The 26,321-nt window shown below is 33.3% G+C and overlaps 1 protein-coding gene across 2 annotated transcripts; it reads left to right on the top strand.

Moving 5' to 3' along the window:
• The first annotated feature begins 15,464 nt into the window (after positions 1 to 15,464).
• Positions 15,465 to 17,844, top strand: LOC132623919 (uncharacterized). Of its 2 annotated transcripts, none has more exons than XM_060338735.1 (4): positions 15,465 to 15,639; positions 15,792 to 15,966; positions 16,884 to 16,982; positions 17,139 to 17,844. In XM_060338735.1, exons 3-4 carry the CDS (start codon positions 16,902 to 16,904, stop codon positions 17,685 to 17,687), a joined length of 630 nt encoding a protein of 209 aa, XP_060194718.1. In that variant the 5' UTR covers positions 15,465 to 15,639; positions 15,792 to 15,966; positions 16,884 to 16,901; the 3' UTR covers positions 17,688 to 17,844. The 2 variants fall into 2 exon arrangements, with proteins under 2 accessions (XP_060194718.1, XP_060194717.1); XM_060338734.1 differs by having other exon boundaries at positions 15,469 to 15,639; positions 16,811 to 16,982.
• Positions 17,845 to 26,321: the final 8,477 nt, after the last annotated feature.

Consider the following 26,321-nt stretch of genomic DNA (forward strand, 5'->3'; position numbering starts at 1 on the left):
GGGTGCTCTTTGGGCCCCATCGTCACATGAACTTTTTCAAAAGAAACTTTATTTACTTGTCCGCTTACTGTGAAAGAAACTTCATTTACTTGTCTTTTAGCTGATCTGTCCGTTTACTGTGGCTGATCTGTCTATTTACTGTGGCTGATCTGTCAATTCACTGTGGCTGCTTTATTAAAGTTGCTTTTAATAAAGCCTTCTTTTTCTGCAAATGTCTGCTAGCCGTTGATTTTTTCAATGAATCTTTCAGCCTTTTGTATCATCATGACTATTTCCTCCACTACGTTTGTCTGATTACATACATATATATATATATATATATATATATATATATATATATATATATATATATATTTAAGTGTCTAAATTATGTAATGCAATAGAATCAAAACTCATTCCCGAATCGTAGTCGTTTGGGTCTTGTTCTGAACTATGGACTGGAGACATCCTTGGACTTGGAGATAGTTCTGGACTAGGGTTCTTGATTATATGCTTGTCTTGTTCTGCTTTTGTTTGGAAAAATCTTTCCAAAGTCTCTTTAACTATATTTTCTATGTTGTCATTTTTTTTCTTTTTTGCAAGTATGCTTTTCTTGGTAGAAATAGCTCCTTGCGTCAATGTCTTTGGTAGTCTTCTTCTTGTCTGGAGAGATGAGCATCCCTCATCTTCACTTTTTGGCAAAGTGACAGCCATCAACGGATTTGATGAGTCTTTACCGGCTACCGTTTGAACCGGACAAGCTGTATCTTTATCCGATACAGTGGATCTATTTGCATTCATTGGGGAATACACACCCGTCTCATCCATTTTATTCTGAGATGGAGAACTCTGAGATTGCATTAATTCGAACTTAACCGCTTGTAGTCTTTGTTCTAATGTCTTCACTTGATCCAAGAGTTTCATTTTTTCTTGAACCAATGTCTCTTTCTGCTGGTTTAACCTTTTGACCACGTTAGTCATAGTAGAGCAGTGATGACAAAAAATTATTTTGTCTGTATCTTTTTGTACATTGTACTGAGGGATCTGGTCTGGGTTTTGTCTGAGAGCTGGAGAAATATAGTAGTTTGGACCCAATACTCCTCTAGCATAGTCTAATGCTTCAGTGAAATTATTAAATCCTTTAAAAAGAGGTTTTCTTATGTCTTTGATAGAGTCTACAACTTCTATCCATGTTTGAAAAATACCATTAGTTTTACCGTGAACTACAACATAAAATTTAAATTTTTTATCTAAATTTCGGTCTGTAAAATACTGACAAAGAGAATTTATAGTGGCTACAAAATGTTTAGCATCTTTTCTATTATGCGAAATCCATAAATTATCCACTAAGCATCTTTGTTGTCTGTCTATTACGTATTCTGGTAATACTTTAAAAGTCCAGTTTGATGGCTGAAAAGCTACTAAGTTATTGGCTCCGAATTGTATTCTTTCCATAGTATTTCTTTCTAATAAAGATGTAGGTTTAAAATGGAGGTTACCTAATACTGTCTGCCTGTATGTATCTTGGGTTGAGGCTATGCCTTTCCCCTTGTCTGCTGTCTGAGAACTGGAAGGTCTCATGCTGTTCAAATAAAAATTTAGTTAGCAGTAATCTTTAGTCTACTTAATTGGTCTGATAAATTATTATCTTTTCCTTTTATATGTTCAAATTGTAAATTATAAATAGAAATAGTATCCATAAAGTTTAACCATCTTCGTCTACTCCTACTTTTATCATTAATTTTTTGATAGAATTTAACTATGGCTTCGCAGTCTGTTCTAACTAGTATTTCTGGTTTATTTAGGATATATAGTCTAAAACTATTTAATCCATATATTACAGCTAGAATTTCCGCATCTATACTACTCATATTTCCTTTTTCTTTATACTTACCACTTTGATAAGCACATATCTTTTCTTCATTTTTATTACTATATTTATTAGGTTTTGCTTTTAGTACTGCTCCCCATCCTTCGAAACTACCGTCTGTTTCTATAATTAAGTAGTCTGTTTCTAGAGGCATATTTAAATCGGGAATGTTCTTTATTTTTTCTTTTATTTTTTGTACCAATTTAATGTCTTCAGTATTAAAGTGTTTTTGACCATTAGATGCAGTCTTTGAATACAATGGGCCTGCTATCTTTCCTAAATCTTTTATAAAATTTCTAGCATAATTGACCATTCCTAAAAAAAATTGCAATTCTTTCACATTGTCTAGCTTATCTGGCATTTCTAAAGCTTTCTTGGCTATATGAGGTTGTAGCTTTATTTTTCCTTCTCCTAGTATTACTCCTAAAAAATTTATATAATTTTTACATAATTCCATTTTTTTCTTACTAATTATTATTCCATTTTCTACAAATAGTCTAAATACTTTTTGTAGGTGTCCTAAATGTTCTTTAATATCTTTACTAAATACTAGTATATCATCTACATATACTAATACAAACCTTTTGTATTCTCCAAATATACTATCCATTTTTCTTTGAAAAATTGGTGGAGCTGTCTTTAATCCAAATGGCATTACTAACCATTTGAAATGTCCTTCAGGACAGGTGAATGTAGTCCATTCTATACTGTCTTCATGCATTCGTACCTGTCAATATCCTGATTTACAATCAAACTTGCTAAATATTTTCTTTCCTTGTATTCTATTTATTAATTCTGTTTTGTCTGGTAACTTATATCCGTCTGTTCTAGTATTATCATTAAGTCTTTTATAGTTTATTACCATTCTTGCTTTTCCTCTTACTATTTCGCTATGATTTCTTACCATAAATGCTGCAGATCTATGTTTAGAAGTAGATCTCCGTATCACTCCTAAATCCAATAGTTCTTTTATTTGTACTTTAAAATCTTCTACATCTTGATTTGTTGCTTCAATCGAAGCTGTTTTAATTATATAGTCTGGATTTATTATATCTAATTTACATACAATCCTATTATTTTTCCAATGTTTTAATGGTCTTTCTCCTATAATTTCTATTTCATCTAGTATTTTTATTATATTATCTAGGTCTTTTTGATTTTTTATTATTCCTATTCTTTCTATTCCTGTTTTGAAATTATATAACTCTGTTTCTATGTCTATTAAAGTATAATCTTTTTCCAATGAATCCTCTTCTCCTAGAATTTCTTCTTCTTCTTGTAGAGTTAAATTTTTTATTTCTGGCTTGTCTTTACAACATGTATTATTTTCTTGACATTCTTTACAACAACTATCCTTTTTCCTTTGCAGGTCTGTAGTAGGTATCTTTTTATGACGGATCCTAATTTCAGTCTTAAGAACTTGTACTGGTGTATGGGTAATATTTTTTAAGAACATTACTCCATCTCTTGTAATGATACAGCTGCCATTATTATGTAACATAAAGTCCAATCCTATGACAAAGTCTACATTTATATTAAGGTCTCTTACCCATATCTTATCCATTTTATAGCTTGGTTTGTAAAATTTTGAACATGTATTTATAAAGCTAATGTAGGCCTTATGAACATAATGTGTATATATGTTATGTCTTCCATCCATTTGCATGGCTGCAACTGGTTTTTCTAGAATTTTTATTAAATTAGGTGGAACTATTCTTTTATTTATTATGCACTTTGTGCACCCTGAATCTACTAATGCTAATGTTTCTATCTCATAATCATCTATTTTAATCCTGGCAAGTATTTTTATTGTTCCTAATTTTTTATCTTCATTACATACGAATGCTTCATGATCTTCTATACTCATTAATTCTGCTTGAGAATCTTCTGGTATTATTCTTAATTGTTTCATTATTGGTTGTATATTTGATAATCTTATTTCTTCGTCTTCACTATCTACTTGTTTTTGTTTTCTTTTTTCTAGGTTACATAATCTAGTTTCTAATTCATTTATTCTTGTTTCTAATGTTATTATTCTTAGATTAATAGTAGGGTCTTCAATTTTCTTATGAGTTTCTTCTCTATTTATTTTTGTCTTAAACTCTTTTTCTATGCACATTGTACATCCTTCTATATAGCAATTTTTACATTTAGCTCTTTTGTCTCTACTAGGATACCATTTACAAAAGAAACATGCATTACTATCCAATCCTTTATTTCGTTCGAACTCATGGTTACAGTCTTCCGCTATATTTGCCAAATTATCTATTGCTTCTGATTCTAGATTTTCTAATCCAATTTCATTTATTAATTCTTCTGCTTCTGAGTCTGACGAGTCTGTTTTGATTTTTTCTTCAGTGTCTACACTTACAATAGAATATATACTCTCTGTGTCTGACATATATTCGTCTACATTTATTAATGTTTCTTGAAAATCTTCAATTAACTGAGAATTTCTTGTCTTATTATTTATTCTTTTTGGACATGTATTTGCTAAGTGTTCTACACTTCCACAAGTAAAGCATTCTAGTTTATTTTTATAATTCCTTTCTGTTCGATATTTTCTTACATGCCTATTTCTGTCTAAATAAGGTTTTCTGGCTGCTGATTTTCTAAGATAATATTTCTTTCTATTATATTGAGGATAATTTCTATTATAATGTGTTCTGTATTTTTTATGCCTTTTCTTTTTGTAATTGTCCTTATCGTAGCTTTGTGTAGTGTAAACCACGCTTTTACAAAAGTTCATTTCATTTTGTTTTAGCTGTTTTTGTATCTGTATATGAGTACATTTTTCTTGTAGTATATCCATTATATGTTGTATTCTATGTCCTATAGACCATTTTAGATTAGGATTTTGTACTACTCCGTCTCTCTTATTCCATCTATCTTCTATTTCTCTTCCTAAGACTCCTGGTAGCTTATTAAATAATTTTTTACCTAATTCTTGGTCAAACGCATTTCCACTAATAGTGCAGTAGTAAAAATAATCGTTTAAAAATTTCTTAATATGAAACCAACTACTTATACTCAGTTGTTCTAATTTTATTATCACATTTCTTTGTAGTACCAATAATCCACTATTTGGGTCTTCCCCTGTAATTAAAGTATGTATTTTATTAGTAAAGTTATATGGATTTTCTCCCATAGATACTAAGTGTTGAAATTCCATTGGAAAATTTTCTTTATAGGCTTCCCATAAAGCTTTGGCTGATTCTCCTAAAAAGGTTTCTAAATATTTATACATTGTTTCCGCGTCTGTATCACTATATGTTTTTATATAGTCTGCTACTATTATTCCCTTCCAAAGATCTATTACTGAATTCCATCTTTGTGGATCATGTATTGCTATATTTAATATTTTACCTTTATTGCCTCCTTCTTGAAGAATAATGGGTTCTTCTATAGGCATTCTTTTTCCTGATGGTTTAACATTGTCTATAGGTTCTCCTGCTGTTCTAAAAACTCTTCTTCTAGGTACATTTCCTGTATTAGTATCTACAGTGTATTGTTCTCCAATAGTTGTTCTTTGAAACGGACTAGAACTAGATGCACTGGATTCCATTAATTCTTTTTGACTTATTATCGAGTCTATTTCTATTTCGTCATCACTATATTGCATATCTTCTAATATTCTATCGAATTTATCTGATTTCTTTTGGTATATATGTTATACTCTATATCCCCAATTATCAGTTCGGGCTTCACATAATTTAAAATGACTTATGGTTTCTTCTATTGTTAGTTCTCCTAACTTACACCCTTTACATCTAAAAAGCATATTTGTGTTTTCTTTTTGGAGTCTTTTTGCTTCTTCTATAGCCATGTCTACTTCAAAATCTTTTTGTATTAATTCTATGTTCATAAAGGTTGACTCAGTAGTTTCATTTTCATCTAGAGTACTTTCTTCTTCCATGTCCTTTTGTGGCGTATAATTATAATTAGTAAAACGTATAGATGTTTCTCCCTTAGAATTGGTGTACATTAGATGAGATTCTGGCTGTAGAATCTTTTTTCTATTAAAATCTTCTAGATTCCATTCCATCCCTGCATATTCTTCGGGATTTATCTTTATGGGTTTTATTAGTCTTATTCCTCTATTTCCCATTACCTCTACTACATCTTCTACCTTAATTTTAAATTTTGTATTACTATTATTAGTCATTTTTCCTAGGAATCCTACGCATATTAATAAATTATTACCATTACACATTTCTTCATAGCCTTTGGTCTGTATTCCTATTTTTATGTTCTTTCCAAATTCTGCTAAATTCATTATAAAATCTGGGCTAATATAAAAGATTCCTCCATTATTTGTCATGTCTACCTCCGTTAGTCCTATTATTGATTTCTTCATGTCTGACCATCTATCGTCGTAAATCACTATTAGAACTTTAGTTCCTAAGTTCTTTCTAGCTAGTCCTTTTAATCCTACTACTATTAATCCCATATGCATCAAACTTCTTCCAGTATTTTTTATTTGTCTTACAGCTGTTGGGTCTATTAAACTTATTGTATTAACTTTAGTTCCTATGACTAATAATTGTTCCTCTCTATAATGTCTATATAATTGTGCTGTTCTTGAGAACTGTCCTATATTATATAAAATTTTTGGATTTAATAGTTTTAATTGGTTTTGTTGGAAAATTTGTATATCTCTATCTACGTCTATTACCTCACTTAGCTGTTGATTGTTTTCTTCTGGTGTTCTTCTACTTAGAATTCTTGATAAGAAATTATTATATATATATATATATATATATATATATATATATATATATATATATATATATATATATATTTTACTCTGTTGGGATTCTATAGAATAAGGCCTAATTTTTGCCCGAATTGGCCTAATATGCTATGAAATTTTGTCTTGCGAAATCTTCTTTTTTATACTCTGCTGGGGCTCGAACCAGCATCTCAGGGGTATTTTCGGCCACTTAAAGTGCCGAAGGACAAAAATTAAAGACCAGCAATTTGAGGGGCAAAAATTAAAGACCACCCCCGAATAACGCCATTTGTGCGAATGACCCTCAAATTGGATAAAGTATCTCTAATTAAAACACGGAAAAATTCAAGCGCAACGTGATAGAGTTCAAAACTTTTACATGTGAAACTAGAGTGTGTTGGAGTTCAAGAAATTACCGGAGTTTGAACTGCATATTTCAAACTCCTAAAATTTCATAGAGTTTGAACTGTCTTTTTCTCGAACTCTAGAACAATGTCATGGAGTTGTCCTGTACTTCCACCATTTTAAAAATCAAAATTTTCTACAATATATTTGGTTTTGTAAAATTTTAAGCAAAAGCAATCTTAATCAATGTCATATATAGGTCACTTATAGGCAAGATGTATCCCCGTTAAGACTAGTTTATCAACCTCTAGTCCTATCAAATTTAGTTTTATTACTTTTATAGAATGGAGATGGGATTGTTAGAAAAATATTTCCTTGGCTTAATAATTGGAACATGATTAAGAAAGATTAGTAGATCGTTAATCATAATTGGCACTAAACTTCCACGTAGCAATCAACACCAGACATTCAACTCTCACCCATCCCTATAATATTTTACTCTATAAGTCAATCTTTAAGTATAGATGGTAATTGTTCTCCTTTATGTATGATAATTGCTATGACGTGCTATAACGTGTCAATTGTCATATAGCTTGGTATTAATTTTAATTGAGTCTCCAACCGTTTCATAAGAAAACACAGAGCATAATAGATTTTTTAAATGTGTAAATACTTTATCCTCGAGATAATCTTCATCTCGTTTGGTGGAAAGCTTTAATAGGCCAAGTTACTATCTACACTTCTCTATAATAACATTTTATTACTATGATCAAATATTTTTTAAACTATTTTTCATATGATGTTATATTATAATATTTTCTATAATAGTATTTCGCTATAACAATTAAAAAATATTTGAACAAACTATACCGAAATAAAGAGATTTGACTGTACTACTTAAGTATTTGAGTTTATTAATGTAAGACTTGGTTTTGAACAAATTAGATGACTGATGGAATTCCAAATTAATTAGATAGTCGCTATCCAAATTCAGGGGAAAGAAAAATAAGAAGATCAAAGATATCTTAAATTATCCATGAACCGCCCTTTTAAACTTTGTTCCATTAATAAATTAGCATAAGCAAGAACAGGATCATCATATATCATACTTGCTATCTGGTACGTCCCACGTTTGAAAAATATCGAACACGTTGATATTACACGAAAAGTTGGTCATTGTGGAATCCCCTTGTTTTGAGCACTCTTGGTTTTGACTATTCCCGATTTTTAACAAACATAAGGTAAGTAATTTCTACGGTAAATTAAATTGCACAATTGTATAGAACTTTATAAACTGTTAAGTGAAATTAGATTTATTTTATAGTGGGGGTGTGCTCGTGAAGAATGGAGGAAGGGAAATTAGAAAGAACATTTTGTAAAAATACGCAACCGCAACTCCTTCATGTTGACGTTTCGGAACAGTTCAATTGGATCTACGAATCGAATCTAATTTGTTGTCCTAATTGGATATTACTAGCAGTACTTTTTTATGTTTGTACTTCTCCTTTAAAAAAGAGAGGGAAAAAAACAAAGAAATACTATACAAACATCAAAACAACTTGAGCAAATTATTTGGGTAACTTGATATGAAGTTTTCTTATCAATAAGAGAAGCCAGCCAAAGTAGTTACTAATGCAAATAATAAAGAATAATAGCATAGCTGCTTATAAAAGGGTTTGGCCTGCAAGCAATCTAATCTCAAATATTAGATTGAGATTAGATTGGTGGAGTGGTAAGTATTTCTTCATCCTTAATTAGAGGTTTCGAGTTTGAGCCTAGGATATGAAATCGTCTTTATTAAAATCGATTTACTCCATATGAGACTTTCCGATATGAATCAGGATTTAATCGGGCCCTAAGCATACCGAATACCGTCTCAAAACCAAAAAAAAAAAAAAATCTAATCTCAAATATTTCTTAAGGAAACCAATCACTGAAATGATTTGATGAAATTTTCAAATATGTGTGGCTAAACTGAACTCCTGAATATATGTATGTGATGACAATAAAAAGAAGAACAGGAGTGACGGAGACAAAGGGAGGAATGGGGACAAAAGTCCAATAATACGTCTGTCCATACACCTTAATCTTATCTAGTACTACTAGTCTTTTGTTTTTATTAAATAATTTTTAGTCGTATGTATTTTGGCCTTTAAGGATATATGGTATAGTCATGTTCATTTTTATTTGTCTAGAAGGAGTAATACTGTATTTCATGAGTGGGTGACGCAAACTCCTTTTGTGATATATCAAATCCCATTTCTATCTCTGTTCGATCATAACCTAAATTTTGTGTGGTAAGGATGTTGGGTTTGGTGGAGCCTCTACTACCCTTCCCACTATATTATTTTTCTTCTTATTCTCATCTCATATCAATATCATCATCCCCTTTGTAGGGGTCCCCATATATAGATATTGGAGTTTTGAGTTTAAGTTTGTCACAACTTTATTGTGTGAACCCATTTCATGATATTGCCTCTATAATGGTTCAGTACAAGTATTCATTTTAAATGAGTCTCTTTCTTGGGGGCCGCTTGGCTGAGTGAAGCAGTAAAAAATAAATAACCTACGGGGTTGTTTATACCAAGATATTAGGTGGTTTATCCCGATTTAAGATTTGAGATTAAATTTATCTCATGTTTAATTGGAGGTGGCTAATAAATTGATAGTAAAATCAGGATAACTTATTCCGTATAGAAGGTAAGATAAGTTATCCATGTTATAGTTCTGGTTTTAATCCCAGAATTATAATCCTGCATTATTCCGGCCAGTTTCAAACCAAATAGCCCCTAAGAGTTCTTCCTAGCAGCTTGAAATTGATATAAGTTCGGTTAAACTAATCCAGTGATATGCGTAATTCTTCCTAGCAGATTGAAATTGATATAAGTTCGGTTAAATATGCGTCGCATAGTGTAATATTGTTTATCCGCGATGTTTCCAAAATACCTCACACCATTATAATAATCTACACCTTATAGGTAAACCGGTTTGTAGACGGGCAAAGATACTAGGCAGGGTCCCACACCATTACTTGGTCATATCAGTATTTGTTTTGTCGAAATTAGATATCAGCTGTTGGGATAAAACAACTCAAAAATACTCTTAGCATGGTTTAATATTATTCGCTTTAGGCCAAGCATATACGAATTTTCCTGAAAGCTCACATCCATAAGTGTTTCCTACACGTCCTTCTATGTAGTTTCAATTACCAATGTGAGATTTTATTTGCACATCTAATAATATCTTCTACATAACAATTTTTATCATCCATAGTAACTAAATGATTTTTTTATACTATTAGGGGTCGTTTGGTAGCTGGACAAGAGTCAAGTTATTCATGTATTAGTTTCTACATTAACTTATACCATGTTTGGTAGCTAGTAAAGAGACACCTTATTCACGTATTAATTTCTGCATACTTATACAACGGTTGATAGCTAGTTAGGAAGTAAGTTATTCATGTATAAAATTAGTACGGCGTTTGGTTTGCAATTTAGAAACCTGCAAAACTAATATATGTATAAGTTATGAGAGAATCTATGTATTATTTTATGAGGGGTAGAAGATAAAATAATTAATACATGAATAAAAAGTTGAAATGACAATATTGCCCTTATCACCCCCACTTAAATGCTTTCCTTTTCTAAACAAATTTTTATATATTTTAATATTTCGTAAAAAAATATTTTAATTTTAATTGTAAACAAATATTTTAATTTTAAAATATATATAATATTTATTAACTTTAATATAACAAACCAACATTCAAACAAATAATTATACATAACTAAACTCTGCCTAACTAATACCTACATAATTAATACCTGCATTACTAATACCCGCATAATCCTAACCAGCTAGCAAACGACTCCTTAGTGTATATAAATTAGTACTAAATCGTAGCATTAACAGAGTCATAATGAGATTCCTGTCAGCAATTGTCTCACGTTAGGAAAGAGAGGTACCCTTTTTATTTTAGCAACATAGATCTCCGGGCTCAAGGCAACTTGTGCATCATCTATTCTTTCTCCCCATATGGAACACTATATACAAAGACGTGGGAAGAAGAGAATATTTGCTTCACTAGTTGGCGACAAAGTAAAGGTTTTTAGCAGTGAAATTCAGGTAGAATAAATTTTTAAAATAGTCGCAAGCCTTGTTAAAATGCAAAAGGATGATGATGCTATTTGTATTGGGAAGAAAGCCCTACTTTCACTCACACTCTGCCTCCTCTCTTTTATTTAAGCTACATGCATGTTAACTTAGAAGTATATACTATACACTTTTTTTTCTGTGGCGCAGAGCAAACCAGAGGCAGTATCGACATTTCATACATAGATTTGTGTGAGCAGCTAGCGTGTATACATGTTATGATTAATGTCATTATCCCTATAGCTAATCATATTAATTTAGTTTAGTCAGTAGTTAGTCCCTGTCATTTCATTCATTATCCCACCCGTGATCTCATCACACACAGAAACACATGGCCTTTACTCTTGACTTATCTGTACCCTCAAAAACAAGATTTCATGAAAATCCAAAACAAACTCCTGATCCAGTGGATGAGTCAATATTTTAGTTCAGTTTCCCCTTTATTTTTTATTTATTTATTAATTTGGGAAAAAAGGGACTTAATAGAAGGATGGTGGTGCCTCTTGATATTTGTTGTTTGCAGTGTTAGGTAGATTTATGACAAGAAGAGCATAAATAGCCAAAAGGAAACTGTGGAAGGGAAACAGTAGTACTCATGAAAGAGAGGAAGATATCATACACTACTTTTGGCAGGACTTTCTTTGTAAAGTGATGAAACATTTTGTGGCTGAAGATCCAGTTTAGGACCGAGCATTTATTCATCAAGAAAATATCCCATCTTTGGTCTGAACACTAAAAAAGATAAGATGATGCGCACTTCCTGTAGCAAAATGTACTAGCAGTACTGCATTATCTTGGGCATATATCATATTCTATTTATAATATACACACACATCTAAAAATGGCTAAATACATGGTCTCTTAAACTTGGTACCTTTTGTGACATAGACACTCAAATTTTAATCCGTAACCAGATAGATACTTGAACTTGGCAAAAATATATCTCTTGAACACCCGTATATATAAAGTCAAGTGTGTGAAATACATTTGCTTATAATGTGTTAAGTGCACAAATTATTGAATGACACATGTAAATTCAAAATAATTAACAAATATAACTAAAAAATATTTTTATATAAAACTAAATAAAAAAGAAATATAATAAAGAAAAAAGAAAAACAGTTAAAACAGAAAAGGAAAACTCCCAGCCACTAACGCAGTTCCCAACTTTTTCATCTTCTTCCCCAAAAGGGAACCCAGCCCTCCAGTTAAGTCAGCGAATCGGACCAAACCTCAGACCTTCCCCATTTTTTTTACTCTCTCCATCGCAATTTATGTGATATAGTTTGACTGAATACGGAGTTTAAGAAATAAAGGAAGACTTTAGAATATTGTGGTCTAAAATAAGTCAAAGATATTTGTGTGGTTATAGATCATCTCGTTATGCGTGAAAAATAAAGTTTAAAGTTAAATTGTTGCCAAATAAAAAAAATGTATCATTCTTTTTGGGACAAACTAAAAAGTAAAGTGTATCATATAAATTGGGACAGAGGGAATAGTACAAGATTTCATATTTAGAAATATCCATTTGTTGGGTATAACGCTTAATTTACAGTATGCATATTAGAAAAGATAAAAAGATTTATTTGTATAATCATATTTAATTGGGGTTTATTCTGTAAAATTATGTTTTTGGTGATATAGTAACAATATAATTAAAAAAAGAAAAAGGTCTCTGTGAAGCTAATAGTGAAGAAGGAGTAAGCAGAAATAATGAAGACCCACATGGAATAATATTTTGGAATGTGAAAAATTAACTTCATACGTAAAGAAATTTGAGTAAAAAAAATGGAAAAAGAAAAAAAATCAGAATTCAAGCCATTTACTCGCTCATTTGTGCGTGTAAAACGTGTCTTTTGCCATGTCACAGTGATATGTTTAGAATATACACAAGTTCAAGTGTCTATCTGGTCATTAAAGCTAAGTTTGAGAGTCTACCTTACAAAAGGGGTCAAGTTTAAGGAGCTATCTAGGTATTTAGCCTCTAAAAATTCTTACATGGGAATTCAGAAAATAGAATATCACATCTGAGATTTGGACATGCAATCTAAAATATTGTCCAAGTCCCTTCTAACACTATACTACAAACTTCTCAATTCATAATCACTCAACTATATAGTTTTATCATATTCGTGCAGTATAATTTGCTAACGAAGGAAATTCAATTGAACCCTTCCTTATAGCTCCGCCTTGGCTGACAAATTTATCTAGCTATGCCCTATATACCAACCCTATCCAATCCACAAACCATTGCAAAAAGTGAGAATTAAAGTGATATATACGAAGATTCCACTAAGGAGCAAGAATTTAGCCACGCCAACTAACAACCTAAGGTCAAGTTGGAAAATAACAATTGAGTCATGTTTTGAATTATGAAACACAAAGTGATCAGAATTAACAGTAGCATATCATCTATTCATATTAGTACTCTATGTGATGATGCCCATTTTTTTTCTTTCAAAAAGGGGGATGGGACCAAGTAACAGGAAGGTGAAGGGTAGGGCATGGGTCAGCCTTTTAGTAAAACCCAAAAGGACGTCCCTACCACCCCCATACTTATGCACCTTCATGAACCGGCAAAGCGTGCTTCTATGTCGCTCTCTCTAGTGTTACATCCAAGTGCTATCATGTTGTTTTGATTTTATCATATGGACACACACATTCTTTGCATCTTTCTTTTCTTTTCATTTTTCTTTTTTTCTTTTCGGATTTGGATTCTTCTCCAATTATGATGTTAGTACAATTTTACATAGTATGTGTATCAATACTCTATGATTTTATATCCATGTAGATTATCTATGGCGCGGCAAGATGCTGAGAGTGACAGAGGAAACTAAAAAAAGAAAACTTGAAAAGAATGCAAAAATGATATCCTTAGAAGTTTCTCCTATCTTGAGAAAATTCGACAATTTACATCTATATCAAAATAAAAAATAAAAAAAAATAAAAAAAATAAAAAAATAAATATATATATATATATATATATATATATATATATATATATATATATATATATATATATTTTGCACGAAAATGATTCAACCAAACCCTCTTTTTTATCTTTAGCTCTACCACTCAATGTTGATTTCGCTTTCGTTTATACTTGCAGCCAACTAAACATGATTTTAAAATATATGCCAATTAATTAAAATGGTAAAATATAATGCTAACGAAATCCATCTCTTCCATATTCGTGGTTATGTGTTGGAATATTATCTTTGCCTTCTAATCCATCTGTACCAATGGGTACAGCTAAAAACACATCAAAGACAAAGCCAGCTCTATTATTCTTCCCTAAATAATTTAATTTGAAGTCTATCCATCCAACCAAATTTGCCTTATAAATGTGCACATGCTCTTATATATTCGAGGCCGTAGACCTCTATACGCAACTTTTAGTCCAACATAAACAATCAAATCGAACAATCAATGAATCTAAGCCCTGGGTTTCCATCACAGTTATAATTTAGTTAAGAAGCTAAGCTCATCACATGGTCGCATTCAATGTCCATGACATTATGTAATTCGCTTATTAGATGGTGTTGCGTTGGCTACCGTGTTGAGTTAAGGGTCGGATCCAGTTAATCAAAATCGATGGAAAATTATATTATATTAGTAACATTAATCATAAAGTTTAAGTTTAGTGCATTGATAATACATGTATATATTTTCACTATCAAGAATAGTTAATCTACAACAACAACAGAGTAACTTCATAATAAGTTGTCTAATATACCTTGAAAAATAAAGTAATAACCTGATTAATATTAAGCTGATGGTGTAAAAATATTTGATTTTTCAATGAGCTAACAACACATAATTGTTTGTTGATCTGCAACAATTGGCAGCAATAAGCATGATACAATAACTCAACAAATATGGTAATAATCTACCTGTTAAATTGTATTAATGGTATAAAAAATCATTAAATCCTTAATCATAAGCTAAGAACAAATTATTGTTTTGTTTATTTTAATTAGATTCGATCGTATGTGTACAATAATTGAGGCGTAGCATGATGTGGGTAAAATGTTGAAGATAAATTGATCAACTTTTGGAGTATACGAAGGGGTACCCACAAAACGTACGGCCAGGATCAGATCTATTGTCGGCGGGGCCAGGTGATGACACCTCCCTTCAAGGCCACAAGAATGGATGGGGATTGGGGACAATATCAGATACGACTATTTTTCACAACTATAAGGCAAAGGTTGAGACAACTGTGTATGCAACATAATAAGGTTATATTATATTATTGGATTCTTGTATTGCATGTGATTCCTTCCTAAGCTGTTATTTGATGATTGCCCTTAAACACCCCCCCCCCCCCGCCCTCCTTTTGTGGTGTGATCCACATATATAGAAGTATATATTATTCTTTCCCCCTGCATTATATGACAGTACAACTATATATTACTATAAGTTAATATGTTATCGTGATTAGAAAATGTTTAAAAAAGGTGTGCAGTGCTGGACTTGTCTGGGGCATCTCTTTCACAAATCTTAAACCACATTGGCTAAGGGGACTGGATTTGTTTGGCATGCTTCCTCCGTAGTCTAGGTAGTCTCTATCTCTATCTCTCCCTTTCTCAAAACTCCAAAAAATGCAACAACATTTGCTTTGATTTCTGTGTGATAAAAGAGAATCTTAAATTCTTCCTCCGCAGTACCTAATAATGCTATTTTATTCTTTCCTCTTTTGATTTTTTGTAGTTATATATATCTTTGGGGTCACTTTGGCAGTATATACTGCGGAATGTGAAGGCAAATTAAAGGCTATCACAGAAAGAAAGCCTAAGTCTCAAGTTTGGGTTGCAAGCTCTCCTGGCCTCAAAGTTCTTCCTCCTCCTATTCTCTTCTCTTCATAGAAGTACTACGTACGTTACAGGTAAAGACGCTCAATTTTGTTGTCTCTGCTAGTAGATTACTTATGTTAGTGATTTTGCCTGTAATAAATTTTGGAAAGAATAATAATTTCTTGTTCTATCGATCTTTCTTTCTTGATAAGCTAAGATTCTTTTTATGAGATGTTAACTTAATTTACATGAAAGGTTGCATGCGTTAGTCTGAAAAAAAAGATCTCGTATATCTGATTACAAACTTTGTTTGAGAATCAAAAATATTTTGTCTTGGTATATATTTTTCCTAATTACCTAACAAATGAAAAAACTGTAATATCGAAAGGATCCCCCCCCCCCCAAAAAAAAAAAAAAAAAACAAACAAACAAACACAGTGAAGCAGTCAAGGATAAGCACTGGCTTTAATTGGCTGAGATGCAGGTGGCATACAATAAACTACTAACTTAGAAGTGGCAAAAGATTATAGTTTAATTTGTCGAAAAATATCTGTATATGCACTTGATTTTACAGGAATATTGCTGTTCATATGACAGTGACGTATATCATGACATGCTCTATAATAGGGCATATACAGTTGATTTATATATAATGCTAGTATTAATTATTATTATTGCTGTGGCCCGAATGGATAGTAATTTGTATGGAAAAGAACGAACAATAAAAACAAACAAAATCATACATGCCAAAAAAGGGGTGAGTTAATTTCCTTGAGTCATCAAAAGCTTGTGCAACAAATTTGGAAGCCTGATATTTTCTTGGCCGATAGCCTTTGACGTCTATCAAATTATTAGTATTACATATATCATAGTTTAATGGCTACCATTTCTTTATTCATTTTTCAAGAGATTTACCCTGATTTCTGCTTCTTTTAGGTAATACATTCCCAATTTGGAGATATTGAGTCTAATTGAAGAAACGTCTCTTCTTCTTCAATCTTCTTATCAGAATTTCTTCATTTTTAAAATGGAGAAGCTTCTCAATCCATACGATAAGCATTGCATGAAGATGGCCATGTTAAAGCACGAAGAAATCTTCAGAGAACAGGTAAATTATTATTACTCAATAATTCTCCCACCCCCATATATTATTGCCACTGTATGTTGTGTTCACACGCATTCTGAATCACCGGACTCTAAATTTTGTATGTGTCTCTGATACACTCATATGCATGAATGTTAATTAGTTACATGTTTTTCTCAGTTGTACGAACTTCATCGTCTATATCAAACTCAGAAATCACTGATGAAAAACATGTCAAGTAGCCGGCCTCAACAAGTCAAAGATCATCAAGTGGTCAACCATCATCACATTAATCTTGACTCAAACAAGAAGGCCCCCCGTCAATGTATTGACTTGGAAATAAGGCCAACTGATCAAGAGCACATTGCAGAATCAGCTGGTCAAGATATTGAAGATGATAATCATGAACTGGAGTTAACTTTAGGCCTGTCAAGTTATAACAACCGCAGGAGAAAAACAGCTAATTTTGATTCTTCACCAAGTTTTTCTTCTTCCAATTCCACGGCATCCGCTTCTAGCCAAATAAAGCATACTACAAATTTAGCAAGAAATCCGAGGAATGACCTGAATGGACATAAATGGGGAGTTGAGAATTTACCCGTGTCGAGTCCGAGTTTCCAGCTTGGTGGAAGAACACAAAGTAATCAAAATGTTGAAGAGCAATATAGACAAGATTCATTGAATAATCCTCCTTGGCTTTTTCAAGTTTTGAGTTTGAATATGACTTGAAAGAGAAGAAGGGAAAAAGCAAAAAAAAACGTAACTAAGTACATTTGATCAATGAGCTGATGATCAGTCGGGTGTGATAAGATTTTAGACTTCATCCTACCGACTACTTCTGTGATTTAATTTGTGTGAATTAAATTTAGTATCTTTTGTTTCTTCAGTTAATAGTATCAATGGTTTCCTCATTTTTCTTCGCTAACGGTATTTTTAAGATTCAAGAGCCACCCAAAGCTGCTTTGATTTGAATTCTTGGCTATGTACGTATAGAATTAGCTTTCAATTCCTTGAAGGCTTTGTTGGATTCATAACCAGTTTGACCAAGCTACATGGAGGTTAAAAGCAACAAAAAAAAAAATGATATTTCTTTTTACAGATGTGAGGTGTCGGGTTTATATAAAAGTAAAATAGCTTTTTAAGTAAAAGAATAAGAATTTCCCGGAAAAAAAACTACAAATTTCTACTTTTCCTAAAAGTAAAAACGGAAAATTAATTTTTTTCCAAACAAAAATATCGCTACTATAAATTCATAGTATTTACCAAATCATCACTCATTTGTATAACTCATTTATCCACTACTAAAAAACTGTCAAAAATTGACGGAAAAAACCAACAGCCCACGTCGATTTTTTGCGATGGACAGCGTCGCTTACGTGGTTCGCCGATTTTTTATCCAATATTAAAAAAACTGACGCAGTTCTGATTTTTTTTTTAAAATAGAAAAAATATAGATTTTATGAAAAATCGATGCATTGCGTCGGTTTTCTATTTTATTTTAAATAAAAAACCGACGGACTACGTCGATTTTCTGGAAAATTTCCTGCATTTTCTGCAGCCACACTTGCACAAAAACCAGTACTAAAAGGTGCTCAAAACCAGCATTAAAATGCTCCAAATCAATTCTAAAAGAGCTACAACACATAAAATCACCCTAAGTAATAATAAAACACATCAAACACTATCTAAACACATCAAATACAATCTAAATAGACCTTCAACAACAACAAGCCCGTATAATCCCACCATGTGGGGTCTGGGGAGGGTAGAGTGTACGCAGACCTAACCCCCACCTTGAAAGGTAGGGCGGCTGTTTCCGAAAGACCCTCGGCTCTATCTAAATAGACCTTCAAAGTTCAAAAATATTTAAATGTCCAACCAAAAGTACCATTTACTAGTTTTAACATAAGTCCATTATGAAATTCAAACTACTACAACTGATCATCCAATGTCCGGGCTACGTAATCACCGTCATCATCATCTTCTGGGTCGGGGGGGGGGGGGGGGGGGGGGGGGGGGGGAAGGGGGCACACCAAATGGTCCACATGCAATGTGGCTTTTAACTTGTGCCTTGAGCGATTCAAGGCTCGTTTTCATGAAGTTACTTTCCTCAACTCTTTTTGCCTCAGTCTCAACTAATTTCCTATTAAGTTCAGCGATTTGCTGCGACCTGAACACCATCAAATCCCTCGGCTTGTTGAGAAGATCTTTCACCTCGCAATCCTGACCGAAGGCGACTTAAGTTGTTCCTTGGGTCTAGACCCTACACTCTACCCTTTTGTACTCCCCCAACTGCTCTACACCAAAAATCTATCTCTAATTCAAGTGGAGTTTGGCTGTACTGCTCCACATCTTGCATAAATTGCGTCTGTATATTAAAAAATGAAACTTAGTATATAACGAATATATCATAATTAGACTTATATATATAATTACTTAAATAATAAAATTATCACTTTTAGGGATGTCGAATTCCGGACTAACTAGTTCCCCCACAAGCTTAATCATTGAGTCCATAGCAGCTTCAGCAATAGTCCAATCTGATTTGATATTAATCATTCTAACTGCAACAGACAACTTAGAATGCTGACTCCGTACCCAAAGTGGACGACTAGCCTCTTCTAATTCTTGATAGAAGTGCATTGCTCACTACTAAAAAAACTGGTTTTCCCGACCTCAAAAAACCGACCTCAGTTGAGGTCGGAAAAAAACCGACCTCATGAGTCGTAATATTTATTTTTTAAAATAAACCGACCTCATGAGGTCGGTAATATTGTACCAAAATTTGAAAAAATAATATATCGACCTCACTAGGTCGGGAATTTATTTCATGATAAATATTATAACTTTATTTTAAATAAAAAATAAACTTATTAAATATACCGACCTCATAAGGTCGGTATAATTGGACAAATAAATTAAATTAAAACAGACTCAAATAAACCCTTCTCTCTCTCTCTCTCTCTCCCTATCACGTTTTCAAATTAATATCACACATCACTCAAATTTTTCCCCATTTCTCAATTTAAACTCTCTCTCTCTCTCTCTCTCTCTCTCCCGTCAACGTTTTCTCTCTCTCCCTACTCATCAGCCATCGCCCATCTCCGGTGACTGTCCTTCGCCCATCGTTAGTCGTCCCTATCACCGTCTCCGCCGTCGCCACCCACCAAAAAAACTCCTTTGTTCTGTCAAAGCTATTACCTGAATTAGGGTTTAAACATCTTCTCCTATTTGCACTGGTAAGTATCCCTCTAATTAATTATATGATTTCTTATTTGCAATTTTGCTTGAAGAAAAAGTTTTATTGTTAATTTTTTAGCTCTATTTTCTAATTGATGGTTGTGTGTTATGTTGGGTTTTCATTTCTCGAGTGCATTTGTTCAATAAATACAAATGTTAATTAACTGACAGTATAATGCCTTTTTTTTTCCGTCTTACTGCATAAGTTTACTTGATTTTGGCCAATTCATTTGATACTTTAGATGAGCTTGGAGGAGTCACTTAAAATGACTTACTTTAGATGAGCTTGGGGGAGTTGCTTAAAATTACTCACTTTGAATCCTTCTTGGTTTGAATGATTGCACCCATTGTTTGTGGTTTGGTTCTCTCGTTATTTATCTTTGATGCATCATTCATCTACTTCGATCTGTGACTTGATTGACATTCTTGGGATCTCTATTTCTAGTGTCTTAAAGTGTTTAACACACCTTCTATGGGTTCTCAATCTCTGTTTGTTCCCCTTCTACATTTTATTATGTCTTTAGTTTGAATAGAAGTTCATATTTGAGTAGTCTGTTTTGGTTCCTATGTGTATTTGTTATTCTTCAGAATTCTATTGTCATTCTAACGAGCCATTATAAATTTAGAAATATTCAGAATTTATTGAAACCTCCATATGTTCTTTGAGCCATTTCGACATTATAGAGATCTAAGAGGGGTAATGCACTTGACCATCTTGACGGTGTAGTGGTACGTTTTATGCTTTTTTCCCTTTTGTAGAATTTTACCTTACTAATCCTATTGAGGCAAACTAACATATCTGTGTACCATGTATACTAGTATACCATTTATTCATGTCTTTTAGTAGTTGTAATCTTTTTTCATGTTGTTTGACTAGTCTTGCTTAAAAGGGTGAACTTTGGTTGCATATTCTTGGCTTTTAGTAGCTGTACTCTTCTTTTTTGTTTTATGTTTTTTTTGTTGTTTAATAAATGTTTTTAGTCTTCCTTTTTTCTCTTTCTTGAACTTCTGTGATACTTTTGCATATTCACTCGAGAGAAGAAAAATCAGAAGGTTTTGAGTTTCTTTTGTCAATGTCAGATGTAAAGTTAGTTGAATCTAACCCTTTCCTCAAAAAACTGAAGTATAAATAGCTTCCATTTCTCCTACTAACTAACTACATACAGTTTGCTATTGCTGCATTTCAGCTGAATTGCTGCTAGGCAAACAGATGCCATAGTCCCATGGACCTTTGTAACTTTTTCCTGGAAAATGATTGCTATCCCATTAAAGAAACAGATGCTTCATTTTAGGTAAAACATTGCTGCTATGTGTTTGGTGTGTTGTACATGCCATTACACTTGTTAAAGAACAGATTGCTACACTTGCTTTTCTTGAGAACTGAGGTTAAGATTCCTGAGGCTTCTGCAGAAACTGCTAATTACCGACCTCATGAGGTCGGTTTTCTGGAAAATTTTCCCAGAAATTGCAAATTACCGACCTCATGAGGTCGGTAAAGTTTTTAGTCGGGTATTAATTAAATAAATAACCGACCTCATGAGGTCGGTTTTATGCAAAATATATCATATATTCATATAAATTACCGACCTCAGGAGGTCGGTAAACTCGTATGATTATATAATTAATATAATTTACCGACCTAATGAAGTCGGTATTTTATTTAATTAGTACCCGACAAAAAAACTTACCGACCTCATGAGGTCGGTAATAATTCCGACCCACTATTTTCCGACTTGATTTTGAGGTCGGTTTTGAGGTCGGTTTTTGGCCAAAACCGACCTCATGAGGTTGGAAATTGTCATTTTTTTAGGTCGGTAAAACCTGTTTTTTTGGTAGTGGCTTTTTCATTAGGAGGTTGCTCAAAATTTGGCTCAGGTTCAAACCTAGATTGTACGCCAAAAGCATCGTTAACCGTATCATTAACTCTATCATATTGGACATGACTATATTCCTGCGGCACACTACTTTCAGCGATATTATAAAATATACCATTGACCCCCTCAGTCTCTCCATGATTAGTCCAAACATAATATTTCTCCTTAAACGCACGACTATATAAATGAACCCTAACCGCTTCCGATTTCAAATACTTCAAACACTGGCAACGAGAACAAGGGCACCTAATTACCCCTTCATTTTGAAAAGGGTGAAGTGACATTGCATGTGTGATAAACCCATCAACAAATTCATCATGTACACCCATACGATCATTATTATTCATATTATACATCCACATTCGATCCATCTACAAAAATATACCTATAAATTATTGAGATTATAGAAATATATTATAACTTAAGAATTCTAACTTAAAATATAACTTAAGAAAACACAATCCCAACCAATTCTAACTTTGAATTCTCAATAACAATTCTAACTTTAATAACATATGGATTCTAACTTTAATATGACTTTTAAAAGCACAATCTCAATCAATTCTAACTTTAATAACTTATGGATTCTAACTTTAATTTTAAAAATTGAAAAGTAAATCTAGTCAAATAAAGTCTACATTTTAGTTTAGAGGTTATAGAAATATTATAACTTAACAATTCTAACCTTGAAAAGCACAATCCCAACCACTTCTAACTTTGAATTCTCGATAACAATTCTAACTTTAATAACTTATGGATTCTAACTTTAATATAACTTGGAAAAGCACAGTCCCAACTAATTCTAACTAAGCTAACACAAATACATTGACAACAACAACAACAACCCAGTGAAATCCCACAATGTGGGATCTGAGGAGGGTAGAGTGTACGCAGACCTTACTCCTACCAAGGTAGGACGGCTATTTCCGAAAGACCCTCGGCTCAATAAAAAGCAAAAAAAGAGGTCAGATAAGGCTAAGAAATTCAAAGCGATATGGAATTGCAAATAACGAAAGCGACACAGATAAAATAGAATAATCAAAGTATAGGAAATAACAGATAATTGCAGAAATCAAAGCACAAGAAATTATACTGCGATAATGCGACTACTAATAAGGAAGGATAACGAGACTATCTACTAGCCTTCTACCCTAATCTCGGTCCTCCAAACCCTCCTATCTAAGGTCATGTCCTCGGTAAACTGTAACTGCGCCAGCTGTAACTACGTCATGTCCTGTCTAATCACCTCTCCCCAATACTTCTTCGGCCTACCCCTACCACTTCTGAAACCATCCATGGCCAACCTCTCACACCTCCGCACTGGGGCATCTGTGCCTCTCCTCTTCACATGCCCAAACCATCTCAGTCTCGCTTCCCGCATCTTGTCTTCCACCGGGGCCACTCCCACCTTGTCCCGAATAGCCTCATTCCTAATCCTGTCACTCCTGGTATGCCCACACATCCATCTCAACATTCTCATCTAGGAAACTTTCATCTTTTGAACGTGAGAGATCTTAACTGGCCAACACTCCGCCCTATACAACATAGTCGGTCTAACCACCACTTTATCGAGACCCCCAACACTTCCCTTGCTACTACCCTAATGCAACTAGTCGTCCTATCCCACATACTGGTCGCATCCCCACTACTATCCTAGGCTCCCATATCCTTCAATTTCTCTCCCATCTCCAGGCCACTTGTCGTGGTCAAACCCCCCATCTGATCCTAGGTCGGTCATCCACGACCCTCTTCTTCCTCGTCATCTTGATCCCTAAATCCATCACCAAGAGCTTATATCGGGTTGTAAGGTTGTCGCTCAGAATGACCTGACAGTCTTTGTACAGACCTTTATCATCCTTCTTAAGGAGTAAAAAGTCTATCTGAGTCTTAGCCACCGAACTACGGAAGGTTACCAAGTGCTCCTCCTTCTTTGGGAAACTCGAATTGGCTATCACCAACCCAAAAGCTCTTGCAAAATCCAAAAGTGAGACTCCTCCTCCATTTCTGTCCCCAAAGCCATAGCCTCCATGCATATCATCATAATCTCCCGAAATAGGCTCGATGTGCCCATTGAAATCACCTCCCACGAATAGCTTCTCAGTAGGCGGTATGCCTCCTACTAACTCGTCCAAATCCTCACAAAAGTACCTCTTCTCCTCTTTTCCACTTCGCCTAAGCCCGCATGCGGCGCATATGCACTAATAATGTTCAAAGTGAGCCCTTCAATGACCACCTTAATCGACATCATCCTATCAGTGACTCTCCTAACCTCTACCACCTGATCGCTTAATTCACTATCTACTAAAATGCCTACCTCATTCCTATACTTCGACCTACCACAGAACCAAAGTTTATACCCGTCTACCTCCTTAGATTTAGGACCTACCCATTTGGTCTCTTGGACACAAGCTATATTAATCTTCCTCTTCTTAAGAATCTTAACATACTCTATGGACTTTCCCGTTAACGTCCCAATGTTCCAAGAACCTACGCTCAGCCTAGACGCTTCTTTAACCCACTTATCCCTCCTAACCCTCGCCCCCGTCCCCGAACGAGAACATGACCCTAGTCTACCATTAATAACCAAAGTCACGAAAACGAGTATGAACTAATAAATTATTCAAAGGTCTAAAGTCAGCAAAATGTAACTACAAGTGTATGAACAAAGAATGGATATGGCAACCGGAGGTACCAACTCCAGTTGAACTGAACCTATTCGCCGCGCGGAAAACACCGTTCAACGTCGGAGTTACTGTTCACCGTCGAGGTACTGTTAAATGTCGAGGTACTGTTCACTGCCGAAGTAATGTTTACAAAGACCTGAAAGGGAGAAGAGAAGAGGGGGGAAAGGAAAAAAAAAAAGAGAAAGAGAGGACTGGCCGGAAAAGGTCGCCGGCGACGGAGCAGTGGTGTTCTGGCAGCGCCAGAAGCAGATAAAAAAAGGGGAAAAAATGAGAAGAGAAGAAGAAAAGGGAAGAGAGAAGAAAAGTAGATTTGGCCGGAAAAGTGGCCGGAGTTACCTGGTCTTGTATTGACAATGAACATAAAAAATAGCACAATCGCAAGCAAATATATATATATATATATATATATATATATATATATATATATATATATATATATATATATATATATATATGAAAAGTAAACTAGTCAAATAAAGTTTACATTTTTTCACAAATTGAACATCAATAATTTAAGAAAGCACAATACCTACCAATTCTCAATAACAATTCTAACTTTAATAACTTATGGATTCTAACTTTAATTCTAAAAATTGAAAAGTAAATCTAGTCAAAATAAAGTCTATATTTTAGTTTTGAGGTTATAGAAATATTATAACTTAATAATTCTAACCTTGAAAAGCACAATCCCAACCAATTCTAATTTTGAATGCTCAATGACAATTCTAACTTTAATAACTTATGGATTCTAACTTTAATATAACTTTGAAAAGCACAATCCCAACCAATTCTAAAAATTGAAAAGTAAATCTAGTGAAATAAAGTATACATTTTAGTTTTGAGGCTATAGAAATACTATAACTTAACAATTCTAACTTTGAAAAGCACAATCTCAACCAATTCTAATTTTGAATGCTCAATAACAATTCTAATAACTTATGAATTCTAACAAAAAGCACAATCCAAAAAAAAAAAACTAGTCAAATAATTAAAGTATACATTTTTGCACATATTCAACATCAATAATATTACAAACTATTATAACTAAGCTAACACAAATACATTGACAATGAACATAAAATATAGCACAATCTCAAGCAAAAAAAAAAAAAAATGAAAAGCAAACTAGTCAAATAAAGTATACATTTTTTCACAAATTCAACATTAATAACATTACAAATGACGTTTAATAAAGCTAAATAGACTAACATTAGGCCTAAAATCTAAAAATAAAACTAAAATTGAAAGAATTTTAAAAGCCCTAATTTAAAAGAAACTAACCTCAATTTACTAAGTTAAAAACGGGTTTGGGGTAGGTGGGGGTGGGCTGCGCAGGCGGCGGGGCTGGGCGGAGGGGGTGGGCAGCGGGTAGGGGTTTAGAGGAATGGGGTTTTTTGTTTGGGAAGAAGGAGAAATGAAGAGTGAAACTCGTATGGGTATTTTGTTTAAAAAAAAACAACCTGTCCGTCGATTTTTTTAAAAAGTTGACCAACATTTGACCCAAAAAAATTAAAAACCGACCCGTTCCGTCAGTTTCCTTAAAAAATATTCGTTTATTAATTTTA

This window comes from Lycium barbarum, chromosome 12, assembly GCF_019175385.1.
Source record: "Lycium barbarum isolate Lr01 chromosome 12, ASM1917538v2, whole genome shotgun sequence".
Lineage (NCBI taxonomy): Eukaryota > Viridiplantae > Streptophyta > Magnoliopsida > Solanales > Solanaceae > Lycium > Lycium barbarum.